General features: G+C 41.4%; 1 protein-coding gene across 2 annotated transcripts in view; it reads left to right on the plus strand.

Annotated features, from left to right (window-relative positions):
• Positions 1 to 22911, plus strand: part of RYK (receptor like tyrosine kinase) — a 65334-nt gene extending 42423 nt beyond the window's left edge. For both annotated transcript variants that reach the window (XM_056358735.1, XM_056358736.1), the window contains exons 10-15: positions 8431 to 8500; positions 10510 to 10642; positions 12366 to 12475; positions 16150 to 16309; positions 20049 to 20185; positions 21860 to 22911. In XM_056358735.1, coding sequence (XP_056214710.1) covers positions 8431 to 8500; positions 10510 to 10642; positions 12366 to 12475; positions 16150 to 16309; positions 20049 to 20185; positions 21860 to 21971 — 722 coding nt within the window. In that variant the 3' untranslated portion in view covers positions 21972 to 22911. The remainder of the gene's footprint in view (positions 1 to 8430; positions 8501 to 10509; positions 10643 to 12365; positions 12476 to 16149; positions 16310 to 20048; positions 20186 to 21859) is intronic.
• Positions 22912 to 23691: the final 780 nt, after the last annotated feature.

Genomic DNA, 23691 nt, shown 5'->3' on the forward strand with positions numbered 1-23691 from the left:
GCACTTGTTCATACTTCCTCTAGATCCTTCATGTTGGTTATCTAGTTGTTCTTCTCTGTTTGCAGTTTAGTTTCTCTGTGTTAATTTGCTAGTCGTCATCCTAAGTTTTACCTTCTTTCACATTTAGACTTTGCTGTGGATAATTTGCCTTTGTTCTTGCTTTAAGTGGACGTTCATGAAGATAAGGATGTATGTCTCATTAGCAGTAGGAACAAAAATGTGTGTACTATATTTGGGATATTGGACTCTGTGATCAACACAACCTGAATAAGTTCTTTGTTAGAAAGTTGAGAGACTTAGCTGGCATTTGCTTTCTTCATTGTGTTTCTTGCTCTATGGTAGAACTGTTTTATTTAGTTATAATGTTTCACATTCCTTTCCAATAGGAGGTTTCCAATCACCTTCAACTTTGGGAAGTGTCTGGGTTGGCATGTTTCTCAAAGCTGGCGTTGTGTATCTTGCCAGTGATTGATAGATCTCTTCTGCCTTTATATGGTGTGAAGCAGACTTTCCTGTGAATCTTTTAGATCCTCTTATGGTAGAAGAGGAAGAAAACACACCATTTTCACGTTTGATTTAAAGAACACATTGTATAATGGTGCTTTTCCTGTGAAGGAGAAGATTATTTGCAGAACAAATGGAATTGTGTTATTCCAGGAACATACGCGGTGAGTTTGAGCTGTGCAGAGCCCTGACTCATTTAGTATGGTCTGGCCAAGGTATGTTTTTGTTAAAAACAACTAATGGTGCTGTTCAGGATAATCTGACTGCTTCCATTTAATTTTGTAACCACTTAAGATTTTTTTTTTTTCTTACATACAAGAAAAGAGTGTTTAAAACCAAACCACCCATGAAAAGCACTGGAAACAAAGTCATAATGTGAGGGAAGATTAACTCTTAAGAGTTCATCATTTTACCAACTTTAACAAAGCTTTGAGTTTTGTTCATGTCATCCTAAGTCACTAAAGAACTCTTTCAGCATTCTTGGCTACCTGTAACTTATACTTTTAAAAAATTTTATTTATTGTTAATCTAGTTAAGAGGAGATGCTCAAAGTACACCCACATAGACTATAGATCATGGTGCTGTAATGAAAGCTTGGGAGAAGGACCTTACCATGAATTCCTCTGGTACATCTCAGGACTGCAGCTGCCCTCAGAGTATTTGTAGTACACAGGACTTTTCTACTGTGAGCCAAAACATGCACTTTGCAGTGTGGGTTTGTGCTGAGTTGTAGATATGAGGAAACCTAGTCGATGTTAAATGTTGTTTGTTAAAACAAGTGAGACTTATCTGTCCATAGTGTGCAGACCTGTTACTGCCTTCATTCACGTGGTGTCTGTTTTCGCCAGCTTAAGAACCAGGCCAAGTGCAAGCTGGTGACCCCTGAGGACTTCAGCACAGTTAGGAGGTGCAAGAGTAGAGATCCTGAGAACTTTAGCTTTCCCCTGCTTTGCAAAGCCTTAGGCATTCTTAGGTGACTGAAGTGTGTATAATAAGCTTTGTGTTAACCTAGTTGAAGGGTTTCTTGTTTGTGTTAGAAATAGAGAATACCACAACCTGGAGTATACACAGTTGTTCCCAAGGTACCAGTTTAAATTGCATTGAATTTATTATTCTGGGCAGCTCATTCTTAAAAGCGCTGCCTTGTGAAAATATTTATAAGTTTAAGTTCATGACTTAAATGTACAGTATTTAAGTTAATTGTTAAAAGTATTTAACCTTCCACTATCAAGAGTACAGGATCCTGGTTCTGTAGAAGAAGGTTGATGACAAAGTTTTCAAGAAAAGAGCTGCTTCAATTCTCAGCTAAATTCTTAAGTGTCTTCATAAAGGAAGATACTTAAATGTAAAGAATTAGGGTAAAGTAGCACATTTCTGAATACCAGCTTAGAGATGCATTGTATTTGTCAGTCATGGCTCATGAAGAAAATACCCTGAGACACCTAAAATAGTACCTTATACATCAAAAAAATTATTGTGTAGCAGCTTTCAGAGGTTGATGTCCATAATTTAAAGATTTACTATTCCTTATGCTTCTGCAGGAGGGAAAACTAATCTACAGTACGCTTCCATTTACTTAATTAAAATCACTACCTGTATTTCAATTTTACTAGCTGCTGCCCTTTAGATAGACTTAGAAACATTAAATCAGCAATTTCTCTCTGCCCCAGTTTCACTTGACATTTACCTATGTTTTTGGCTTCGTTTTAAGTTCAATGGATTACTAAGCAAAGAGCCTTTTACTTGTTGCTATTCACTGCCGCTACTTAGATTCTGGTGGTATTTTATGTAGGGAAATAGCAGTATTCCCAAACCATGCTTCTCTCTGCCCTTCTCTGTGATTTAAAATTGCGTGTGCATTTGTAATGTAGGAAAACCTGAACAGCATTCCCTGTTTTAGCAATGTCATGTTGAATCACTTACCAAATTTAGGCTTGGATTTGAACTGCCTTGCTGTGGAAAATAAGCTTTTGCGATTGTGGTGTGGAAACAAACATTTCATTATAAATAGCCTTGATATTAAGATCGGAGGAGAAATCCTGCTCTATTGAAATTTTAACAAGACTGAGCACAGTGTCTTATGTTGTAACCTTACGTTGTTATTTATGTTATGTAACTCTTGACATATAGGAGATCAGAATTTCGTAGGATGCATGGATGCCTTGTAAAGAGATAGCGGTTAATGTATGAAAGTATAGCTATTACCCAAATGCCTCTGCATCTATCTAGACTTGCATATGCAGTAGAGCTGCCAAACAGGAGCAAGGTGGTTTTCCTTCGCTTCTGTGGTAGGCAGATGCGCTACTGGCTTCCACAGTAACTTTTCACTGTCTAACTGTTGGGGCTTCTTGAAGTTTTAAGGCATAAATATTTTTGTATATTTATTTTACTTTCTAATTATCAAAAAGCAGACTGGATAGTGACTACTTGCATTCCGGAAGCAGTTCGTCCTTGCATTGAAGAAAAGTTCTGAAGAATGGCCGCTAGCAGCGTTAAAAATGTCATACACAACAGGCATGAACTGGGGGTAGTCTTTAAGGGTTGAATTTCTTCCAAAAAAACCCAAAGACTGTGTAGAAGGGTTAAAGCAGTATTCAGGCATGTATTCTCTTTGAACTGGGATTGAATTCTGCCTCGGGAGGAATTGTACGTAATTAATTGCTGTGCTGAAGTAGCTGTAATTAAAAAGGATGTGTTGGTACTAGGAGCATTTCTTACCTGAAGCGGAACATTTAGGGTAGTTCTAGTACTACACCTCAGTTCCTGTGGACACAGTCTGTGACCATTGTGCCTGCCTCTGTGCTTTTCACCCTTCAATAACTTGAGCTTGTGGACTTTGTCACAGCGTATTTGGCAAAGCTCATAGGTCTGAAAGATAATAAGGGTAATACAAGCTTCGTGAAAACAGGTAGCCGTATAGAAAATGGATTGTATAAATATTCTGATGTTAGGGGATATTAGCTTGTAATATGAGATGGAAGGAAGTTTGCGTGGGAACAAGATGTTACAAATGGTCCAAAGGTGAGAAAGTTCTGGGTAAAACAGCTTTTTGAATGTTTCTATTGGGAAATGTGTTTGTTGGAAGCCTTAGACTTCCTAGCTACAGTGTTTGTGGAGCTGCTTCTGATAGGAGTGCTGAAAGAAATTGCTGTGTGTTACTGCCCATAGTAGGCTGTGAAAGGGCTCTGGAACGACTTCGGTGTTGAAACTTTTGGTTATATTGCTTTTAAGATTCTGCTTTGTCTTCTGTCTGAAGAAACAGATTTCAGTGACTGTGCTACAATCTAAAGTCTTTAAGTGCTGTGCTTTGCTATTTTGAGATTCTAGGAGGTCTGACTTAAAATGTTATTCTTGAAAGCCATCCAACTAATCGGTAACCCACTGCAATATCCAGGTAATTGCTGCTTTTCATCTCTGGTAAGTAATTTGAGAGGTGGAGTGACTCTTTTCTGATAAACTACCACCTAGTGAATGTAGAACATGATGCTCTGCAGTTGTTATGAGTGCCCAGTCTCGGAGCAATCAAATTGCTGCAATGTTAGTGTCATAGCAAAACGTCTTAAGAGATGTTTTTTTTTTCACGGTAGTGTTGCAGTGATTCATGTGACTGGTGAGTTTTGATGAAGAAGGACTGTAAAATGCAGTTTTGTAGATGGACTTTGAGAAGTTGGTAAGAATCGAATAGGTGCTCTTTCTTCCCATGAACCAGGAAGGGCCTCAGCACATGTAACACTTGCCAGAATTATGTGGAGAGATTAGCTTTTATATAAAAATAGTAGTGCCAAGAGCCCCATTGTGCCTGGCTATACACAAATAACATAATATCATGAGATAAACTTGCAGCAGTATCAAGGCTTCTTGAAATCCTAGCTTGTTCTTCTCTGTGCCTTAGGGTAGACTTTCACAGCCAGGTTCTTGGCACAGAAAGGGTAAAACCAGTGCTTTAAAAGCATCTTCCTAGTTCTGGAATGAGTTTACATCCATCTCAAGTAGTTTTGTTTTTAAGCACTTGCTGAAAGTTGGACCTTTTTTGGTCCTAGTTGAACATCTAGAAATACTACTGGGTATTAAATCCTTCTCTTCGCTCATGTGACCTCAAGTCTTTGCTGTTCAGTTACTCAGCTGTTGGTGTGTGATAGCCTTGTGAAAAATATATGACAGTTTTTCAGGGCTAAGTAGTACTGACCTGGTTACACCTCATGATCATCAGGCTGCAGCTGTGTGAGTTGTTCTCCACTGATGTATTCTTAATCACAAATAGTGTTGGTATCTCAGAGGGAAGTTTAGCTTTTTTAGGGCTTTGAAAAAGTTGTGCAACAAGTCCTTGTTACCTTGCTCTGGAGTGTTTGACTTAAACTTGGGCTTGTTTTTCTGATTTAATATGTGGGAGACTATGACCTCCTCTGTCATGGCTTCAAGGTGCTGTTCTCATTAAAAAGGTTTCTGGCTCTGTGGGAGGCTTTCTCCCTATTCCCGCCTCATTAGCTGTGTGGCTGTGTTCGTATCAAATGACTTCATGGATCCAGTACAGAAAAAGTGAACCGCAAAAGCCTGTGGGCCTTCTTGTGTGTTTGACAAGATCATTCCTCAGGTCTCGTTTTGTGTGGCTATACAAACAATTCTGTGAATAAAGTGCCCACGTGTGTGTGCTTACGTGTAATGCTTAGAGATTGATATATGGTGTCAGCACAGGATTACACTTTGGCCCAGGCAGGAAAATGAAATTTGTGGGATTCACCTTAATATGTCCTTGGAAAAAGTCTCAGCGAGCTGGAATTGCTGGGTCATGGCTGTCACTGGCTTTGCTCTGGGACTGCCTGTTTGTGATACCGAAGCCAGAAATGCTGTGGTTTTTCTGGATTGCTTTTAAGGGTTTTCAGTGCAGGATGGTCAGATTCCTCAGTTTTTTATTTAAAATTAATTAAATAATAATAATTTTTAAAAAATTATTTAAAAATAAAAGTATTACCAAAGTCACAGTCTTCCTAATCTATGAAAACCTGTCTGTTGGATGTTTGAAAAGTGGTTATAATGTACCAAATGTGACATAGTTTGTTTACATGTACTTTTTGATGTGTAACTAAATAAAATGGCCTTAAAAGGAAGTCTGATTGCAGTGGGGACTGTTGCCGTAGCATTATTTTGATGCCTTTTTTACCCACTTTTGACTAAATTACTCAAAGTGGTGATTTATATTCTGTTTTGAATTATATCTAGTACAGAAGCACAATAATCAAATTGTGTGGTGGTTCTAAATTGGCACTGGTCTAAGTTAGAGGAAGATTAGCCTTGTACTGCTATTGTTTGTTCCGAGTATGTTGAATTTGTTGGTGTTGTGTAAGTTTTTTCCATACAGAAAACAAGGAAATAATATTGATAAGAAAACACAATACGGATGCTGGGACTGTTTCACAAGATAAGATTTTGATTTCCGTATATACTTGAATGGGAGTCAATCATGCTTTTGGGTGCTCAACAACTACAGTGTAGTGTCTCTGAGCTGAAAAAAATAATAACGAAACGTAACAGTGACCTGCTGAAAAACACTCTGTGTGATGGAAAGGGAAAGGCATCGGCAGAAGAGTGTAATCTCTCCCAGTGTTAGCGTGAAGGGATGAATAGGTGCATTGTCCAGACCAGGTTAACTTGTTCCGTAGATTTTAAAGCCAGTCTTAAATAATCTTTGATTTAGAGCTTCAAATTATTGCATGGTGGCTCTTATAACTAAAAGCAAACCAGTTACGCGAGCACAGGGCCAAAGAGTTTAAACTCAGATCTACTAATCTGTTTCCTCCCTTCATTATGTGCTGGGTTGAAGAGCTTGTGGACTTTCAGTTGTAGTAGTCAATGTATTTAAACCTGAAGCCGTGTACTAGTAGCCTGCTGGCAGTTCTTCTAACTTCTTATAATATGTTTTTACACCTCTATTTTTAATGCTTCTTGCCCTTTATAAGTTGGATGCTTCAGCCATTCATGCCTATATAACTTCATTTTAATACAGTATCTTGTTTCTTGTTTACAAGCTTTTTGAAGTCTGTCTCCTATGTATCAAATTCATCAAATATGAAACACTCGAGTGCTATTGCTGCACAGTAGGTAGGACCTGCTGTTTCTCATGCCTCTGTTGGAGTGCAAACTAGAGGCTTCAGCTGACCATTACTTAAGTGTCTCCTGCACTGCAAGAACCTGTCCGTACCCTCCCCCCCCATATGTACTTGTTATCAAATACAAGGAAATGCACTGTTTTGATGCATTGCATAATATATTGCAGCCATAATTGCCACTAATATAGTGGCACCTCACTCTCTGGACTTCTGTAGAGCACCGTGTTTTGGCTTTTGGTGGTCTCTGTCCTTCCAGCTTGTACAGGGTCTAGGCAGCGATGCTTCTTAGGGGTTTCCAAGCATGCTCAGGGTTCAGTGCCTCTGGCTGGGACCTGTTTCTGCATTTATAACCTCTGTTTCCCAATCTCCTCCTTTTATAGTGCCTGTATGCATTCAGGAAGGCATGCCGCCTCCTTAATTTCTCTTGAGCCAGGGTGGTAAGCAGCCTTTGGAGTAGTTTGTCTTGGGATATCATTCCTTTCTCTGGTTAAGGGGAACCTTCTCAATCCAGCTGATGAAGCTCACAGTTTCTTGAGTTGCGTGATTTCTTTTGATGAACCCTCCTCAGGCAGGACCTGCGTGCCTGAAGCTGTCTTCACTTCCAGCAGATCTGGAAAGCTAAATGTCAGTTTGTGTAGTATGGTTAGAGCTTGCCATTGCCATGGTGGGGAGACCATGCTCTCCCTCTGGCCTTTGTGCTTTCTTTCCCCACCTTGTGCTCACCGGCACTGACCACATTGGCTCTTAACTCAGTCAAAAGTCATATTTTCTTTTGCAGGGTTAAAGTTCGGTTAGGAAAGGGTGGCAGAGCTGGTATAGGGAGGAGGGTAAGACCGTGAAGAAGCGAAAAGAGCAAATGAGTTCTCTTCTTCCTCCCAGGGCAGTAAAACGTTGGTGTGATTCGTCTGTTATACGTAAATCCATCCTAATGCAGCAAGGAAAGCTGATGGGCCTTTGCTGGGCTCTCTCCTGTGAGGCAGTTTGCTGCCTAGGCACACCGGTACTAGTTCTAGCACAAAGGAGGGATGGAAAATGTGCCCAGATATGAGGAGGGTGGGATTGTGAGGGCTCTGATTTACATCGCATTAAGCTTCACTGTTCCTTCTTGCCACCAGAGGCAGGGAGCCAAACAGAATTCCTTGTGAGGAAGGGGTTACAGGCAACACTTGTGCCCAGTAGATGTGATTGCTGTGGGTTACTGGAGTTGCCACAGATGCTTGAATTTTAGCTGCAGCAGTGATTCTACTTTTCTTTTGAAAGGTGGGGAAGAGAACAGCAAACAATTTTAAAGCTGCCAAGTGTCAAGTGGAGAGCAAGTAAATAAGTAAATCTAGAAATAAATGGTCTCCACCTATGTAGAAGTAAACTGCAGAAGCCTATACTGATAATTCAGGAACAAACCGGCATCTTCTGAGCACATCTGCACTGTTGGGAAACGCATGGCATGCTCCCCTTCTTCCAGGAGCACTGGCCCTGTGTCAGGATGTGGTCCATGCTGCAGCGCAGGCAGTTCGTGCCTGCCCAGAAGCTGTCAGGAAGTAGCAGAAGTTCAGTCTGTCAGCACCTGTAGTGTGTTTTATTTCCTTTTTTGGCTTCACCTGATTTGTTTAAGCAGAAATATGCCCTAGAACTTGGCTTACTCGTTTGGGGTTTTTTAAATTCCATTTTAGAAAAGTAGGCAAACAAGTTCTGTTTGTGCTCAAATGAACCTAACTGACTTGGAAATCTGGACCAAATTTTAATTAATATGTTGATTTGTTTCCAAAGTTATATCTGCTGTTTCTTTATTTCTTTTTTTTTTTTTTTTTTTTTTTAAAATTAGATCAAGCCTCAGAGGTACAGGTGACAATGATGCTGACTGAAAGCTGTAAACTCAGAGGACTTCATCACAGGTAAGCTAAACAGTGTTTATAGACAGAACTATATCTGTGTGAGCTGAAATAATTGTCCTTAAAGTTCCCTAGGGGGAAAGGAAACAATTGTTTCAGAATTCAACATTTTGTATGTTTGAAATCTTTTTTTTAAGCCATAAAGAGCTGAAACAATTTTTGTGCAACTTTAATACAGAATTCTTTATATGCTTCTTATTGCAAAGAGTGCTTATAAGCTTTTTTCCTAGCTACGCAGTCTGTAAAATCTAATGGTGGGAGTGTGTGGGAAAATGGGGAAAGTCTTTGGTGTTCCCGTCCTCACAGTGAAATGTGGGTAGATATTTCTTCTGTATGTTCTTAGTTGTTACAGAAAAAGGTGCTACAGTTATGTACTGGTTTATGCTGGTTCTAGCACAGGCTAGTTCTTAAGTGTGGTGGGGTCTTAGTGATGACGAGAGTATGTATGCAGGTTCATTGTCAGTTTAGCTAACTTACTAGTCTGTTTTGTTCATAACTTTCTACATGACACAAGTATGGTGATTAGGTACTGTGCTACGTGAACACAAGGAAATGCTTTTTAGGACTCTTGCACACGTATTGTCTTGATATGGCATCATAACATCACTGATGGGATTTATTCCTTAAGAATTAATGGCATGGGTTTTTTTTGGGTGATGGCTTAAATTTTTTAAATTGATGCCCTAAGCAGCTTGAGGTAGTGGCAGTTTTGCAGCTTGGATTAAAGGCTGAAACTGGCCTCAAAGCTCTTCGTTACTGGCAAGGATGCAAGTAAGGAGAAGCCTGTGCTCATCAACTCCCTGGACTGGTAAATGATCTTTTTTTACTGGTAATGTGAAGGAAGTGAAAACAGTTCAAGCAGAATTATTAGTTATACAGTGCCTTGCTTTTTTAAGAGTAGTTATAATTAAGGTAAGGCCTAAAATACATCATTGTATTAGAAGGACTAGCAGGTTCTTAGGGAAACATACTTCAAATCAAAACAAAATGAAACAGCCCCCCCTCCTGTCATTCAAAATCAGCTGTTAATCCTCCCTTTTACAAGTCAAACTCCTTAAATAGTCCAAAAAGCTTTTCTTTTGCACACTGCCTGTAAAGCTGGGACCTTTATGTTGATCAAAGGTAGAGCTCACGGATGTGACACCTGACTGTTGAATGTCTTCAGGTAAGAACAGGAAATTTCAAAGTTCCCTTTTAAAAATCATTGTAACTCATTGGAGACTACTAATAGGTTTTCAATAGAAGGATAAACTTTTTTAAAAAAGTTGCATATAGTTTCAGTTTTCCATGAAACTTCTTTCAAGCTTCTACAAATATATATGGTGATATTATAGTAAGATGTTTAGCAGCTCTACTGTATGGGGGTTATCTGAGCCTTAAGGAGGGTTGGAAGGGACCTTTAAAGTGGTTCAGTGGTGGAGCTGACAGTTACAGGCTTATAGTTGGACTTGGTGATCTTAAAGGTCTTTTCCAACCTAAATGATCTGTGATTCTAAAACACCTATGATAAAACTCCTGAGATACTTTTGTGCTTTGGGTGCAATTTAATGTTTAGTTGATTCAAACCTAAAATTTTCTGCTCTGTCATTTTGAAGTAAATCAAACATGATGTTTTGCCTTTTTTAAAAAAACTGTAATGGGGCTATATATTTTGTACCTATAGTTGCATTTAGAATGATACACTTTCAAGTTGAGGATATATAAATGATTATATATATGTGGTTAATATAAATGACAACCTGTATTCACAGAAACTTATTTAAGCCCTTTTATACCAAGCAGCAAAGTTTGGAGCATTCTTCCTAACAGGAGAGTGCTCAAATATCTCACCTTAAAAAAAAAAAGTCTAGGGCTTCAGTTGTTTGGAGACCTTGTGCTCTGCAGTTCATAATGCAAGAGTAAATGCTTTTCCTCAACGCTGAATTACTTTTACTTGCTATGTTTAGGGATCTAGAAGATTCTTAAGAAATTTCAGTTTCATAAAATCGGGAATTGCCCTCCTTGTCTTCCAGGAATCTGCTACCTATCACTCACGTCTGTATAGAAGAGGGAGAGAAACCAATGGTGCTGCTGCCATACATGAACTGGGGGAATCTTAAACTATTCTTGCGACAGTGCAAGCTGGTAGAGGCCAACAATCCTCAGGTACACTCAGAAATCTGTGACTTCTTGCCCATTAAACTTAGACTTGGTTTGTCATCTGTGTATGTGCCTTAAAATAAATAGTTGTGCTATTCAGCTGTTGTGACAATGAGAGAATTGGCAAGCAGGATCCCTAGCAAGTGTTTGTCTTGACTCGTACAAGGAAAACATTCTTGGCTGTATTTATCACACATGTTCAGAGGGCATGAAGCTGAGTTAAACTCTGATTACAATAGTATGGTATGTCACTACATCTTAAAAAAATATTGGAGAAAATAGTTTATGATTGTGGGTTTAAGTTAGAATATACGGAGGAAAACTGTATGGAGAAATTTCAGATTTACTGATGGTTATTTTTGGTATAATTAACAGATTATCTCTTTACTGTAGTTTTTAATTTTTATAGTAAGCATAAAGCACTTGTGTTAAACTTTTAGTGTCCTGCTGTAAATTTGCTATGAAGTAAAATAACTGGATTTATTTAACTTTTTTACTTTTTACTGCTGTGGGTGCTCTTTAGCATGCATAGCTTTACTGTGTTTAAATGGAACCTGTTGAATATATTTCATGAAGTGAGAAAGAAAATATTCCTAGATGAGAACATACTTTGCTTACTTTTAAAAATCTGAATACGTGTTTAGTGATGGATGTGTATATGGAGGAAAAGTATCCCTCTTACTGGGATTACCTTGTCTTTTCTTCAGCTTCACCTTGTTTTGACTTCTGTCTCTAGACAAAAGGAAATCTTGTTTCCTGAGGTCAGCATTTGTCCCTTATTCATGTTATGTACCAGATTTCAAATTGGCAAGAGCCACTTACCTCTGTTAATTTACAAGTTCTGATAAGCTGCTAGGATCTTTCGACTTGTTTTGCTGCTTAATCTGAGTTATAAATACCTTTGCATCGCACCAATATCCCTTTCCAAGAATTTAGGTGGAAACACTATTTATAATCTGTATTACATAACACAGGAGTTGCCTCTTAGTAACTAGGTACGAGTGTATTTAGCTATCAAAAAATGGGACATTTGGTGTCCTAGATACTACTTTTAAGATGGAACTTTTCTACAAACACCTAAAGCAAACTCTCAAGTTTTCTGAAATAACACCTGGCTATTGTTCTTAATAACAACCTGTTAATGAAGAAACCAGTTAATTACTGTTTTAATTGGTTTCTTTTAATCCCAGTCTTGAAGCTTCAGTGTGTCCACCTGCATACTGAAGTTTCTGAAACGCTGTAGAAATGGAAGAGGGAACCCAAGGTATAGATGCAAGGGTTTAGTTTGTATAGGACTGTGAAGTTGTAAAAGTAGATGGAACAACAGCCTTTGATACTAGTTTTCAGCAGTAGACAGCAACAAGAATTTTGACTGCTGTTTGTGCTCTGCTGCCTGAAAATGAGTTGGTTCCCAGGGAAACAAACTGAAAAAATGTGATAAGAAGGATAAAATTGACCGGTTTTGCCTATGTTCACCGCTAATCAAAGGAAAAGCTGTGTAGCAGTGAGGCAGTTGCACATTGGAAAAATTTGCCGCTAGTATGTAAAAAAAAAAAAAAAGTTTAGAATAAAGAGACTTCATAAGTTTTCAACAGGTGCTAGTGTCTGTAGCTACTAGAAAGCATCAGCTGCTGAAGGTGAGGGGAGAGGGTAGTAGGATACAATGAAAACACTAACCTTGCAGGTGCTGGGCTGGCAGTTTTGCAGTGATTGTTCTGTGCTCTTGCAGGCAATTTCCCAGCAGGATCTTGTACATATGGCTATTCAGATTGCCTGTGGAATGAGTTATTTGGCCAGACGGGAGGTCATTCACAAAGACCTGGCTGCTAGAAACTGTGTGTAAGTATTCTGTTTTCCTCTAAAAATAAGGTGAACCGGAAGGCGTGGTTTTCAAGGAAGCAGAACATCCTCATTCTAAATACTTCTGCTAGGTTTTGCCTGTCACTCTTTCAAAGGCTTGAAAAATATTAAAGCTTCCCTTAAGCTTTAATAAAAACATGGATTATCTTTGGCATTTTATCAGTGGTTAGATTTTTGTATGAAGTTGTTTTTCTTCATTTTTTCTTAAAAAATGGCTTAATGACTTTGTTCGTTGGTAGCTTTCTTAGTGGTCAAGTGATGGCTAGATATGAATGCACTTTGTAATGGTAGGAATGCCAAAGTAGGGTTTGAGATCATCTTCTGACTGATGTACACCCTCAAAATGTAGGGACTGATGTGTTCGGTGGCTTTCTATAAACTAAACCACTTGGAGACCACCAGCTGTGCTCATTCTCCATCTGCTTTAATACCTAATAAGGGGAACCAGAAAATACAGCCTTCTGCTTAAACTTAACTAAACATGTGAAAATATCAAAAGGGGCAGTTAGTCCTGAGTAGTTCTATGGTATCTGCAGATAACATCATAATTTGAGTAACAGTTAGTTTTTAGAATTCAAGGCCATGCTTGAAGCCTTGAATCCAAGTTCCTCGTTTGGAGAGACACTTCTTCTGTGCCACCACCCAAGGACATGCACCAGTTTGTTACTGAACTAGCAATGAAAGAAAAGCAGAAAGAAGCAACCTCTGGGTTATACCCCAGAGCTGTGTAGTACAAGTACCTTCTAATGAAGTAACTGAACTACTGATAAAGTCTTTAATCTGAAATTGACTATTAGAGGTGATGTTGAGATTTGATAAGCTCTGCTTTATCATAAAAAATTTCATTTATGAAACAGTGCATCATCATTGTATCACGTGGAATGAATGCATGTCTTGCATTCCTTCGGTTATGATGCTTCATTTATTTTTTGGGGAGAAAATAAAGTGCCTCATGGTCTAGTTATCTGCTCAATTCTTCTTGTGTCTGTTTTATGAAAATATTATTAACTATTTCATTTCTCATACTTGCTGCCCACATCTTCTTGATGACCTTGGGGCATGTGATCTGAGAGGATTTTTCCCTTAGAAGCACCTGTGGGGTTTTCTCAGGTCCTGTCTTTTGCCAGAGCAAGGGTGTAAAGACTGGAGCACGCTCCCGAACCTTCAGGTTCCCCAGTTGCCTGGGAAGGAGTTGCGTGGGTTACTGTCTCAGTTCCTGTTCTTTGGCTTCCATCTCTTTCAACTTTTTGCCACCTTTGTGAATGTGTTTTTCCGTATTTGCCTCCGTATTTCCTTGGGAATGACTCCTAGGAGCCTGAAGGCTTCAGTCCCTCCAATATCTTCAAGGCATGGTTGTTGAACCTGTTTTTGACGGGGGTTTGCTTTGGTTCTTCCCACATAGTCCTTGAAGTGGAAGCCCAGTTTCTATCTCTGCACTTTTCATGGACAGCACGCACTTCTAGTTTATGGTCCGCCTTGGGGCCATGCTGCTGGTGTCTGTTAGAGCTCTGCATGTCTGGCTCAGCAGTTAATAGGAAAATGAGTCACGTTTCCCACACCAGGATAGATTCTGCTCCTGACTTCCCTGCCAAGCCCTTCAGGGCTGTCAGGGGTTGCTACTGCTGCAACTTCTGTCCCTTGTGTTTCTGTCTACAAAGTCACTCTATCCTCTGAGGTGCAGCCTTTGGGCCAGTTCTTCAAAGATCCCAGCCAGGGCCAGCAAAGCTCCTGATGCTGCAGCCGGGAGGCGAAGAGAAAAAAGCTGGGAGACACTTAAGCACTCATGCACTACTGCACCTGTTACACTGGCACTGCTGGCACCAGGCACTGGCGGTGTAGCAAAGCTGGGACAGAGGGAGCACTGAGATCCACACTGAAGCCGTCCCTTGTGCTTCTGAACAAGATGGTCCAGCAGAATCTTTCCTGGCTCTTGCACTACGTAGAGTGCTCAGTTTGACAGTTTCTGAGAGACACTCTCCCCAGTTCCTATTTCGTTTCCTCTCTGGTGGACATGTTGATGAAGAAGTGGTACTGCAGGAGACAAAGATCTTACAGTGCTCCAGGGAAATTACCTTGCGACAGGCTCTCATTTCTGTGCAGCAAATCAATAGCCTAGTGCCCTTGCTGTGCAAAGGGTCGGCAGTCCAGACTGCCTGACTCCTTGCCTTCCTGTGGCAAAGTTCAGATTTCAATTTATTACCATACATGTGATCTGGAGTACTAGCAATAAAAATCAATTCATAGTGCACCAGGTGCTCCTTCTGCGTGGGAAATGCAGGCAGGAGCTGTGCATCTGCTCATCTGTGCTGCAGTACAAGAAATCCTGGGCAAGCATTAGGTTTATCAAGAGAAAGGGGGTGTCAGTAGCCAGGATCCCTTGAAGGGCTTTGGTTCATCTGCACCCCTTTGTTCCCCAGGTCTGTTCCTGTGAGGTGAAAGGCTGGGAGGAATTGATATCAAGTGTGTCAGACCTATGTACCTGTGCCCTAATTTTGGGAAGAGAGCCAGGATTGCAGTGGTCTTAGCAGGCTTGTTATGGGAGGAAATAGTTTGGGTCTCATGTGCCCGTGGCACAGTTGGGCCCAGTTAGAGTGGACATACAAATTACACAAGTCAGAGCTCTCCCATCACTGGGAAATTACCCTTTGTATTGTATTCATTTATAGACTGGTCTAGGAATTTCTCTGAACTCTGAAGAGTGATTAGATACGGAAATTTCCTGGTCTATAAATTTTGAGTCCAATGAACTGTCCTGAAAATGCATAGAAATGGGATAAATAAGAAGGTATTTGAGATAGTGAAGCGGAAAACACACAAACTGAGCATTTCTATCTTTTCTCATCAAAATAAATAATTGACAAGATGAAAAGGCAGCAAATGGCATTTTGTTACAGTTCCATTGACCCAAATATTTGGGGTTTTGTCATAAGATGTTAAAGCCTGCATCTTACCCATATTTTTGAAGTCAGCTGTTTATGAGAATATTGAACTTTATTACACACTTAAGTTCAGTAGAATATGAATTAACATCACAGAGGGGAGAAAAATGAGTAGGCTCCGTGTGCTTTTTTTGAGTCATCTTTTGTTGATTAAAACTAAGTTTCCCTTAGCCAGTATCCTGTTTCTGACAACAGTCAGAATGAATCATGTTGAGGAGAATAAATAGTATCTTACCTGATTGCTTGATTAGAGACAAGCTTTTAGGCCACAAATAATATTGGTTGCTTTAACAAGATATTACTAGATCTTGTTTTGCTTAAATCTTTGGTTCATTATTGCCACACAGACATTACAGCTAAAATTTGTTTAATTGACCTGATAGGAGAACTTCAAGGGAGCAGAAATAATTTAAGTGAGTTTGTTTGCTTTAACTGTATTTTTTTTGCACTTGTAAATGTTTGATTTTATTTAATCTAAGAATGGTTTTTCTAGTGCTTGTCTGTTAACACCGAATAAATACGTTCTTTGATAATATTTGATAATCACAGAGTAAGCGTGTCTTCCATCTGTAAGAACGCTAGTCCTTTGAAATGTTGATAGTGTGATTAGCATTCCCCAATTAAATTCTGAGTCTGAAACTTCAGGTTGAGTATAAATATTTTCTGTAAAATGTAATGCCAAGTTTGCTAAATACTTCTGTTCTTTGAAATTAGCATTGACGATGCACTTCAGGTTAAGATTACAGACAACGCGCTATCTCGAGACCTGTTTCCTATGGACTACCATTGCCTTGGAGATAATGAAAACAGACCAGTTAGATGGATGGCTCTGGAAAGCCTGGTTAATAACGAATTTTCCAGTGCTAGTGACGTGGTAAGTTGGTTTTGGGGTTTTTTCCCCTCTTACACTTTGTAAATTGTATTTTGTTGATTCCTCACCATCCTCCCACTCACCTCCCTGCCCTTTTTTTCAGCTATTGGGGAATCATGGCACTGACTAGATAACAGTGATTTGTCCAGAACAGCATCTATACACCTGATTCCCTCATTTGCTGCTTGTGGCAGATAGTTCAAAGCTCAAGCAGGCCCTTCTTGCATGGCAAAATTGTCTGTTGCACCCTGTTCTCCTCAGTAGTGTTAGCAGAAAAGGCAGTTAAATTCAGTGGGCGATCTCTACTGGGACATGTCCGCTATTGGAATGAGCGTGATCCAGAGTCTACAACAGAGTATTTCAGTTGCAGTCTCACAGATAAAGAGGGAAGGAATTTCTTGCCTTGACCTGCTGACTACACACATGCTAATACAACCTGGAATGCAGGTGGCTTTTTTGCTTCAAGGGCAAGCTGCTGCTGTGTTCAACTTTGTCTCCCAGGACCCCCAGGTCCTTTTCTGCAAAGCCCTTTTGTAGGTGGTCAGCCCCAGCCAGGCCTGGTGCGTGGAGCTATGCCGTCCCAGATGCAGGGCTTTGCATTTGCTTTCCTTGAACTTAGAGGTTCCTGTCAGCCCATTTCTACAGCTTCTTGAGGTCTTTCTGCAGAATGCTGTCCTCCAGCCTGTCAGCCACTTTGCCCAGATTGGTGTCATCCATGAACTTCCTGAGAGCCCAGGTTGTTGCTGAAGATAAAACAGTAATGATTCCTGAGCCATGCCATTAGTAACTGGCTGCTAGTTGGATGACTACTGCTGGTAACAGCAATTTGAGTACAGCATTTAATGCCAACATCTCACTAATTTGGCTGTAAGGATGCTATGAAAGATGATGTCAAGGGCCTTGCTGAAGTCAGGGTGAACATCTGTTGCTCACCTTGTGTCCACTAAGTCTGTCTTCTCAAAGAACTAGTCGGGTTAGTCAGGCACAGTTTCCTCTCGATAAATCTACTTTGGCTCTTCCTGGACACCTTTGTGCTCTGTATGCATGGAGGTGACTTCCAGGATGATGTGCTCCCTGACGCGAGCAGGAGCTGATGGTAGACTACCTGGCCCGTAGTTCCCTGGAGCCCATCTCTTCAAGAGAGTGCCTTTTTTCCGGTTGTCAGGATCCTCCACCAGTTGCGGTACCCTTTCAAAGATGACGAAAGCAGTGTTGCAATGACTTCAGCCTGCTCCCTCAGCATTCTTGGATGCATCCCATCTGATACGCTTGGCTTTAGTGCAGCCTAAATGTTTTCCTCCTATGGGCATTTCTTGGTAGTTTAACTCCGAGCTTTGGTTTTCCAGACTCCATCCCTGCATGCTGATGGATTCTCACTGTATTCTTGGAGTAGCCTTCTCCTGGTTCCACCCTCCCTTTCCTGCCTTGATGTGTCTGAGCGTAGTCAGTGCACCTTCTGCCGTGCTTGCTCAGCTTCCTACACATCGGAATGGACTGTTCTTGTGCTTACAAGAGCTTGTCCTTTAAAATCAACCGGTGGCAATTAGAGCGCTAATTAATGGTAAACCACTTGCACTTATCTGTGTCTTCCTGCGAAGGGGGTATTTTCTGGTAATGATACTTTCCTTAACATGGTTACATCCAGAGATTGTAATCTGCACCCTAAAATGTGCTAGTTTAGAAAATCTCTTGAGAGTCCTTGTTGGTTTTTTTCCTCATTGCTGTGGTCTTTGTACTAGTGCTCAAGCCACATTTGAAAAAAAAAAAAAGGAAGATAGGAAAGGAGTCAGCTCTGCTCCAGAAATACTTCTGTACTCACTGGAAAATGTGTAGAGTTCTGTGTTACACCAAACTTGAACATAGAACAGGAAATAGAAGTTGCCTGTAAAATCATGTTTTATAGTACTAAATGAGGTCAAATAAATGTTGACTTTCTTATTCTTACTTGCTGTCTTTTTTTTTTTTAATTGAGAACCCAAAAGTGTTCCCCATTTGTAATACTGAACTTGGAAATGAAAACTTACATAACGCTGGCAGTGAAATGCAGACTTTTATTAAGATAAAGGAACCTCAGCATCATAACCGTTTCAGAAAACTCTAGTGTGCTTCAACTTATATTTCTCATGATTTTAACACTGAACTCCTTTTTGCATTATATAGGGATAAATGCAACTCAGCTTCCGATACATAGCTACATATGCGAAATTAAGAACTGTATGAGTTTTGCAGTGTGCAAAAACAGACTGTGTTTTTGGATGTGGAAAATACTATCCTTGTCTTTGCGTTTACCAGGACACTTTTCACAAATGTGATGTAATATGTTTTTGTCTGCTTGCTAGGACCAAATCTAGTTATCAATTGCACGTAACTTATCGGGGATAAAAATCTGTTAAAAACAATTTAGGTGGTGTCTGTTAAGATGCAACTGGCATGTGTTCTAGGCTTGCTTTTTGGATGCATTTCTTTAAAGTGGTTTTGCTGGCTTGAAACTTTCCTAATGTGCTTTTCCTCTGCCAATACTTACCAGTCAGCCAAAGCGTAGAAAAACAAAACAGGATTCCTGTTGGATTTTAATTCTGTGTTTTTTCCCCTCTGTTGGACATGAAGCTCTGCATCTCCTTATGTAGTGTTCATGCAGCTACTTATGGCAGTAGCAATAGCTATATTCTCAAAGTAGTTTTGCTTGACTTGCCCTTCATTGTCATGTTCTAGGTGCACCACCACTTGTCCCTCGGCATTTTTCTTACCTGCAAATAAAAAGGATGTCCTCCCCTTAGCACCACACTGCTAATAGATGGCTGTTCAGAGTGGGGCTGCATCTGGGCCCCTGCAGTTCTCCAGCTCTGAGCTTCCCATCGGTGGCCACTGGCAGCATCCCTTAAGGCTCGTGGGGGGGAGGGGGGCAGGGGCCAGGGGCCAGGATTTCTTTTGTTTAAAACCAAGAATCTTTCGAGGCTTGCTGAATTCTGCCCCTTTGTAATAAATCATTATGTTTGCAGTGTTTGTAACTTCAGCAGTGACTCATCAGTGTGCAGTATCACCACCATCTATGTTTTCTCTCTTGGGCCTCTTGATACCAGCTAGTAAATCACTGTACTTGTACGTTGCTTGCGTGTGAATTCATTGATTTACTTTTTTCATCATCTTAAGCTCCTTTTGGCAAGTATTGTCAGCTGAATGTGTTAAATGCTGGTCCAGCTGTCAGATTTACTTAGATGAAATCTTTATTTTTCCCGTGAGTCCTACTTGTGAGCAAAATATAATTCTGACTCAAAATTTACAGATTACTTTGATTTAAAAAATGGTTTCATTCAGTCTGCTCTTCTGAAGCTTTGAATCTCACAGACCTTTTTTGAGGAATTTGGTGTAGTAGTAGAAGAGGTAAAATGTAATATAAAATTGTTAATTTTTTTAGAACAGTGGTTTAGTGCTTAATATTCCTTAGATGCAAGTGTTTTGAAATGTCATACTAGAAAAATGCAGTAAACACATGATTTTTTTAAAAATTTAAATCTTAGTGCACAGAGTTTAATTTTAGTTCAACACAACACCTGTTCTGTGATTCTTAATTGTCTCTATTCAAAGACAAAGCGTTGTCATGTTGAACTTGGATATGTATATAGCATTTATGTAAAGCTTTCTTTCTCTGTGTAGTCTTATTTATGACTGATTCTGTGGAACTCTTGAAGGAGTGCTCAAAATTCAGCATGTTCTTTTAATGCTGCATGCTCTGTCTTTTTAGTGGGCCTTTGGAGTAACGCTGTGGGAGCTGATGACTTTAGGACAGACTCCGTATGTCGATATCGACCCCTTTGAGATGGCCGCTTATTTAAAGGATGGCTATCGAATAGCTCAGCCAATCAACTGCCCTGATGAACTGTAAGTGCATGTTTTTGGAGAGCAGATAAAATACCTGTTTTGTAATCGGCATGTTAGCCAGCCTTATCCTGACCCAGCTCTTCTCCTATGTGCCAAAATAAGGAAATGGGGTTGATAATGGGAGGAGGGAGGCAAAGGGGCCGGAGGTTTTCAGCTTGGTGTTTGTGGGGCTGCAGTGTCGGAAGCCATGAGGTTTGTAGGCAGAGGGAATCTCCATTCTCTCAGCAAGAATATGGAGAAGTGTAGTGGCGTTAAATGGTAGGGCTTGAGGTGTTTATTCATAATCCTCATGGTATAGGAGGATGCAAGTGCACAGGCGCTACTTATTGCCTCGCATGTTCTTCCACATCCCCTTCCCATAAACCTATGGCAGAAACACACTGAACTATACTTTTACAATAGTTGAGCAATTTCTGATGAACTATGTGTTGCTTCCTCCGGGGTTGCCTCTGACTTGTATATTTAATCAAACCAGCACTTCCAATCACAGCACATTATTGATCATCCCAGGTATCTGCCTTCTGGAGGAGTCGTACAGCATAGCAAATCAGAAGATACAGGCTTCCTTTTCTCTCTCCAGTCAGCAGTTTTTCTAGTGGTAAATCCTAGAGTCATTTAGGTTGGAAAAGACCTTTAAGATCATCAAGTCCGACTGTTAACCCAGGACTGCCAAGTCCACCACTAAACCATGTCCCTAAGCACCACATCTGTGTGTTCGTTAAACATTACCAGGGATGGTGATTCTACCATGTCCCTGGGCAACGTGTTCTGATGCTTGACCACCCTTTCAGTGAAGACTTTTTCCCCGGTATCAGATCTAAACCTTCCCTGGTGCAGCTTGAGGCCATTTCCTCTTCTCCTGTCAGTTCTTATCTGGGAGAAGAGACCAACCTCACCTGCCTACAACCTCCTTCTAGTAGTTGTAGAGAGCGATAAGGTCTCCCCTGAGCATCTTCCTTGCCAGACTAAACCTCCCCAGCTCCCTCAGCCGCCCCTCACAGCACTTGTGCTCTGGACCCTTCCCCAGCCCCGTTCCCGTCTCCGGACACGCTCCAGCCCCTCCATGTCCCTCTGGCCCTGAGGGGCCCAACCCTGAGCCCAGGAGTCAGGGGCGGCCGCACCGGTGCCGAGCGCAGGGGGACGGGCACTGCCCCGGCCCTGCTGGCCAGACGGCCTGGGACACGAGCCAGGCCGCTGCTGGCCGCCTTGGCCACCTGGGCACACGGGGGGCTCCCACCCAGCCGGCCCAGCCAGCCCCCCCAGGCCCTGTCCCGCCGGGCCCTTCCCAGCCCCCTGCCCCAGCCTGTAGCGCTGCCGGGGGCCGCTGTGCCCCACGGGCAGGGCCCGGCGCTGAGCCCTGCCGACCCTCACCCGCTGGCCTCGGCCCCTCGGCCCGGCCTGCCCAGCCCCCCCGCAGAGCCCCCTGCCCCCCAGCAGCTCAGCCCCCCCCAGCTGGGTGCCCCCTGCCCTGACTGAGGGGGCACTCGCTCCCCTCGCCCAGCCTGGCGGTGCAGACACGCAGCAGGACGGGTGCCGGCGCTGAGCCCTGGGGAACCCCCCGTGTGCCCGGCGCCAGCGGGATGTGACTCCATGCCCCACCGCTCTTTGGGAATGCTGTTTTTCGCTTGCAGGTTGGGACTGTGGTCTCCTAGCTTACCTTCCCATGTCTTCCAGGTTTGCTGTGATGGCCTGCTGTTGGGCCCTAGATCCTGAAGAAAGACCCAAGTTTCAGCAGCTGGTGCAATGTCTAACTGAATTTCATGCAGCATTGGGAGCCTACGTCTGAAACTGCAGAAGATGATTTAATTCACTGATTGGGAGAAGGCACGGCATACGTCTGCAGCTCCATGCATCACTTGGACTCACACACGTGATGTGTATAAAGCAACACCAAAGGGAGAAAGCACTTCTTCCAAAAACTGTGCCTTAGAATGCCTTAGTAGTCTGAAGTTTTTTGTAAGACCTCTTGATGTTGAATATTTTCTAGATATCACTTTTGCTAAGTTAAATCGAGACCTTTTTATTTGCCATCAGGATTTTTAAAGTGTAGTGATAGTGAACTTAAAACACAAGATTTGGATGGACTTTGCACTCTTACAACAGACACGTGATTCTTTTGAAGGGTATATGGAACTGGTAGAAAAGTGAGGATGGGGGAAATTAATGCAGAAGCCACACTGCAGAAAAATTTCCCTGCTTTTTAAAATGTTGAAACTGAATATTTCTGACCAGCTCTAGTGTTTGTACTTGTGTGTATCTGGAATAGCTTTTTAGTATCAACTTCTTCTATTTTGAGACAACAGCACATTGTGGTTAGATCCACAAGCGGCATCTTACTTTTTTAACCCATTCACAAATGTTTTCTGGAAAAGCTGGTCTTCAGGATACAATATCTCCTTTTCAAAGCAGTAAGTGATTATGTAAAAGTGATTCCAGTTTACCTCATACAGAGAGTAGAAAAGGTGGGGTAAAAATGGTGCCCCTCCTTTCAGATAAAAGGCTGATGTGATTTTTAAGATGGTTTTATGTGCTAATAGAGGCCTTCAGAGAAGCGCCAAAGCAGCCCTTGTGTGGGAGTCTTTCACCTCAGACTTCTGGATCGCAGTTTCTCTTGTTCAAAAAGGTACTGGTTGTTTTTTTATGGGCTTTTATGGCCTGAAATGGGCTTAAATATATAAATATATATTTGTAAAGACACTTGCAGAGTAAAGAATGTTTTTCTATTACATCTAATGTGAAAGCTTGGTCCCTCACGTTGCCCAGTGTATTGAACGTGCAGATTGGTGGTGGTGGTGGTTGGGCTGGAGTTGACATGAAGACAAGGTGGATTGCGGGCCTCCCTCCCTGCAGAACTAGTGCCTGAGACTTGTTATATTGTCCCGCTGCCACCTTTAACACAAGTATCCATTCCACCCCAGCTTATTTTGAGTTGAACATTGCTTAAGAGGACTGAACAAGGTATTTCAGGAAGATGTGTGGTGATCCATTGATTCAGCCTCAATAACTTTCATATTCTGTATATAGCAAAGTTTTCTTGTAGAGTAACTTCCAGTTCTTCAAGTGAACTGTAGGTTACGTCCTCTATGTGGTGGCTCCGTGAGGTGGGTTGCACTTCAGCACAGCGTGAAATGTGAAAAATTGCCTTTTGTCTCATGCCATCTTTGGAGTAAAGCATGTGTAGCCTCAAGTGTTTGTGCAACTGCGTGCTTGGGATCCTTGCCCTGACAGGCTCTGTAGCGATCGCAGCATTTTAGAAGACTCTGGTCTGCAAGTACGAGCAGCTGGATTTGGCTGTGTTGTCTGCCTGGATTTGGCTGTCATGCGGATGTGCAGCTTTTGTTCTTTCCAGAGTTCTGAACCTTGCTGAAGACTTTTAATTCTGATCAGTATCATGTGAAGCAGAACTTTGTGCGGTCTGTTTACAGTCTTGCAGGCTGCCCCTTTGCATTGCTGAGCTAAAACGGAGTGTCCCTCAAAGTGCAGGAGCTTTCCTGTCTGTATTTCAG

The sequence above is a fragment of the Falco biarmicus genome, chromosome 13 (genome assembly GCF_023638135.1).
Source record: "Falco biarmicus isolate bFalBia1 chromosome 13, bFalBia1.pri, whole genome shotgun sequence".
NCBI lineage: Eukaryota > Metazoa > Chordata > Aves > Falconiformes > Falconidae > Falco > Falco biarmicus.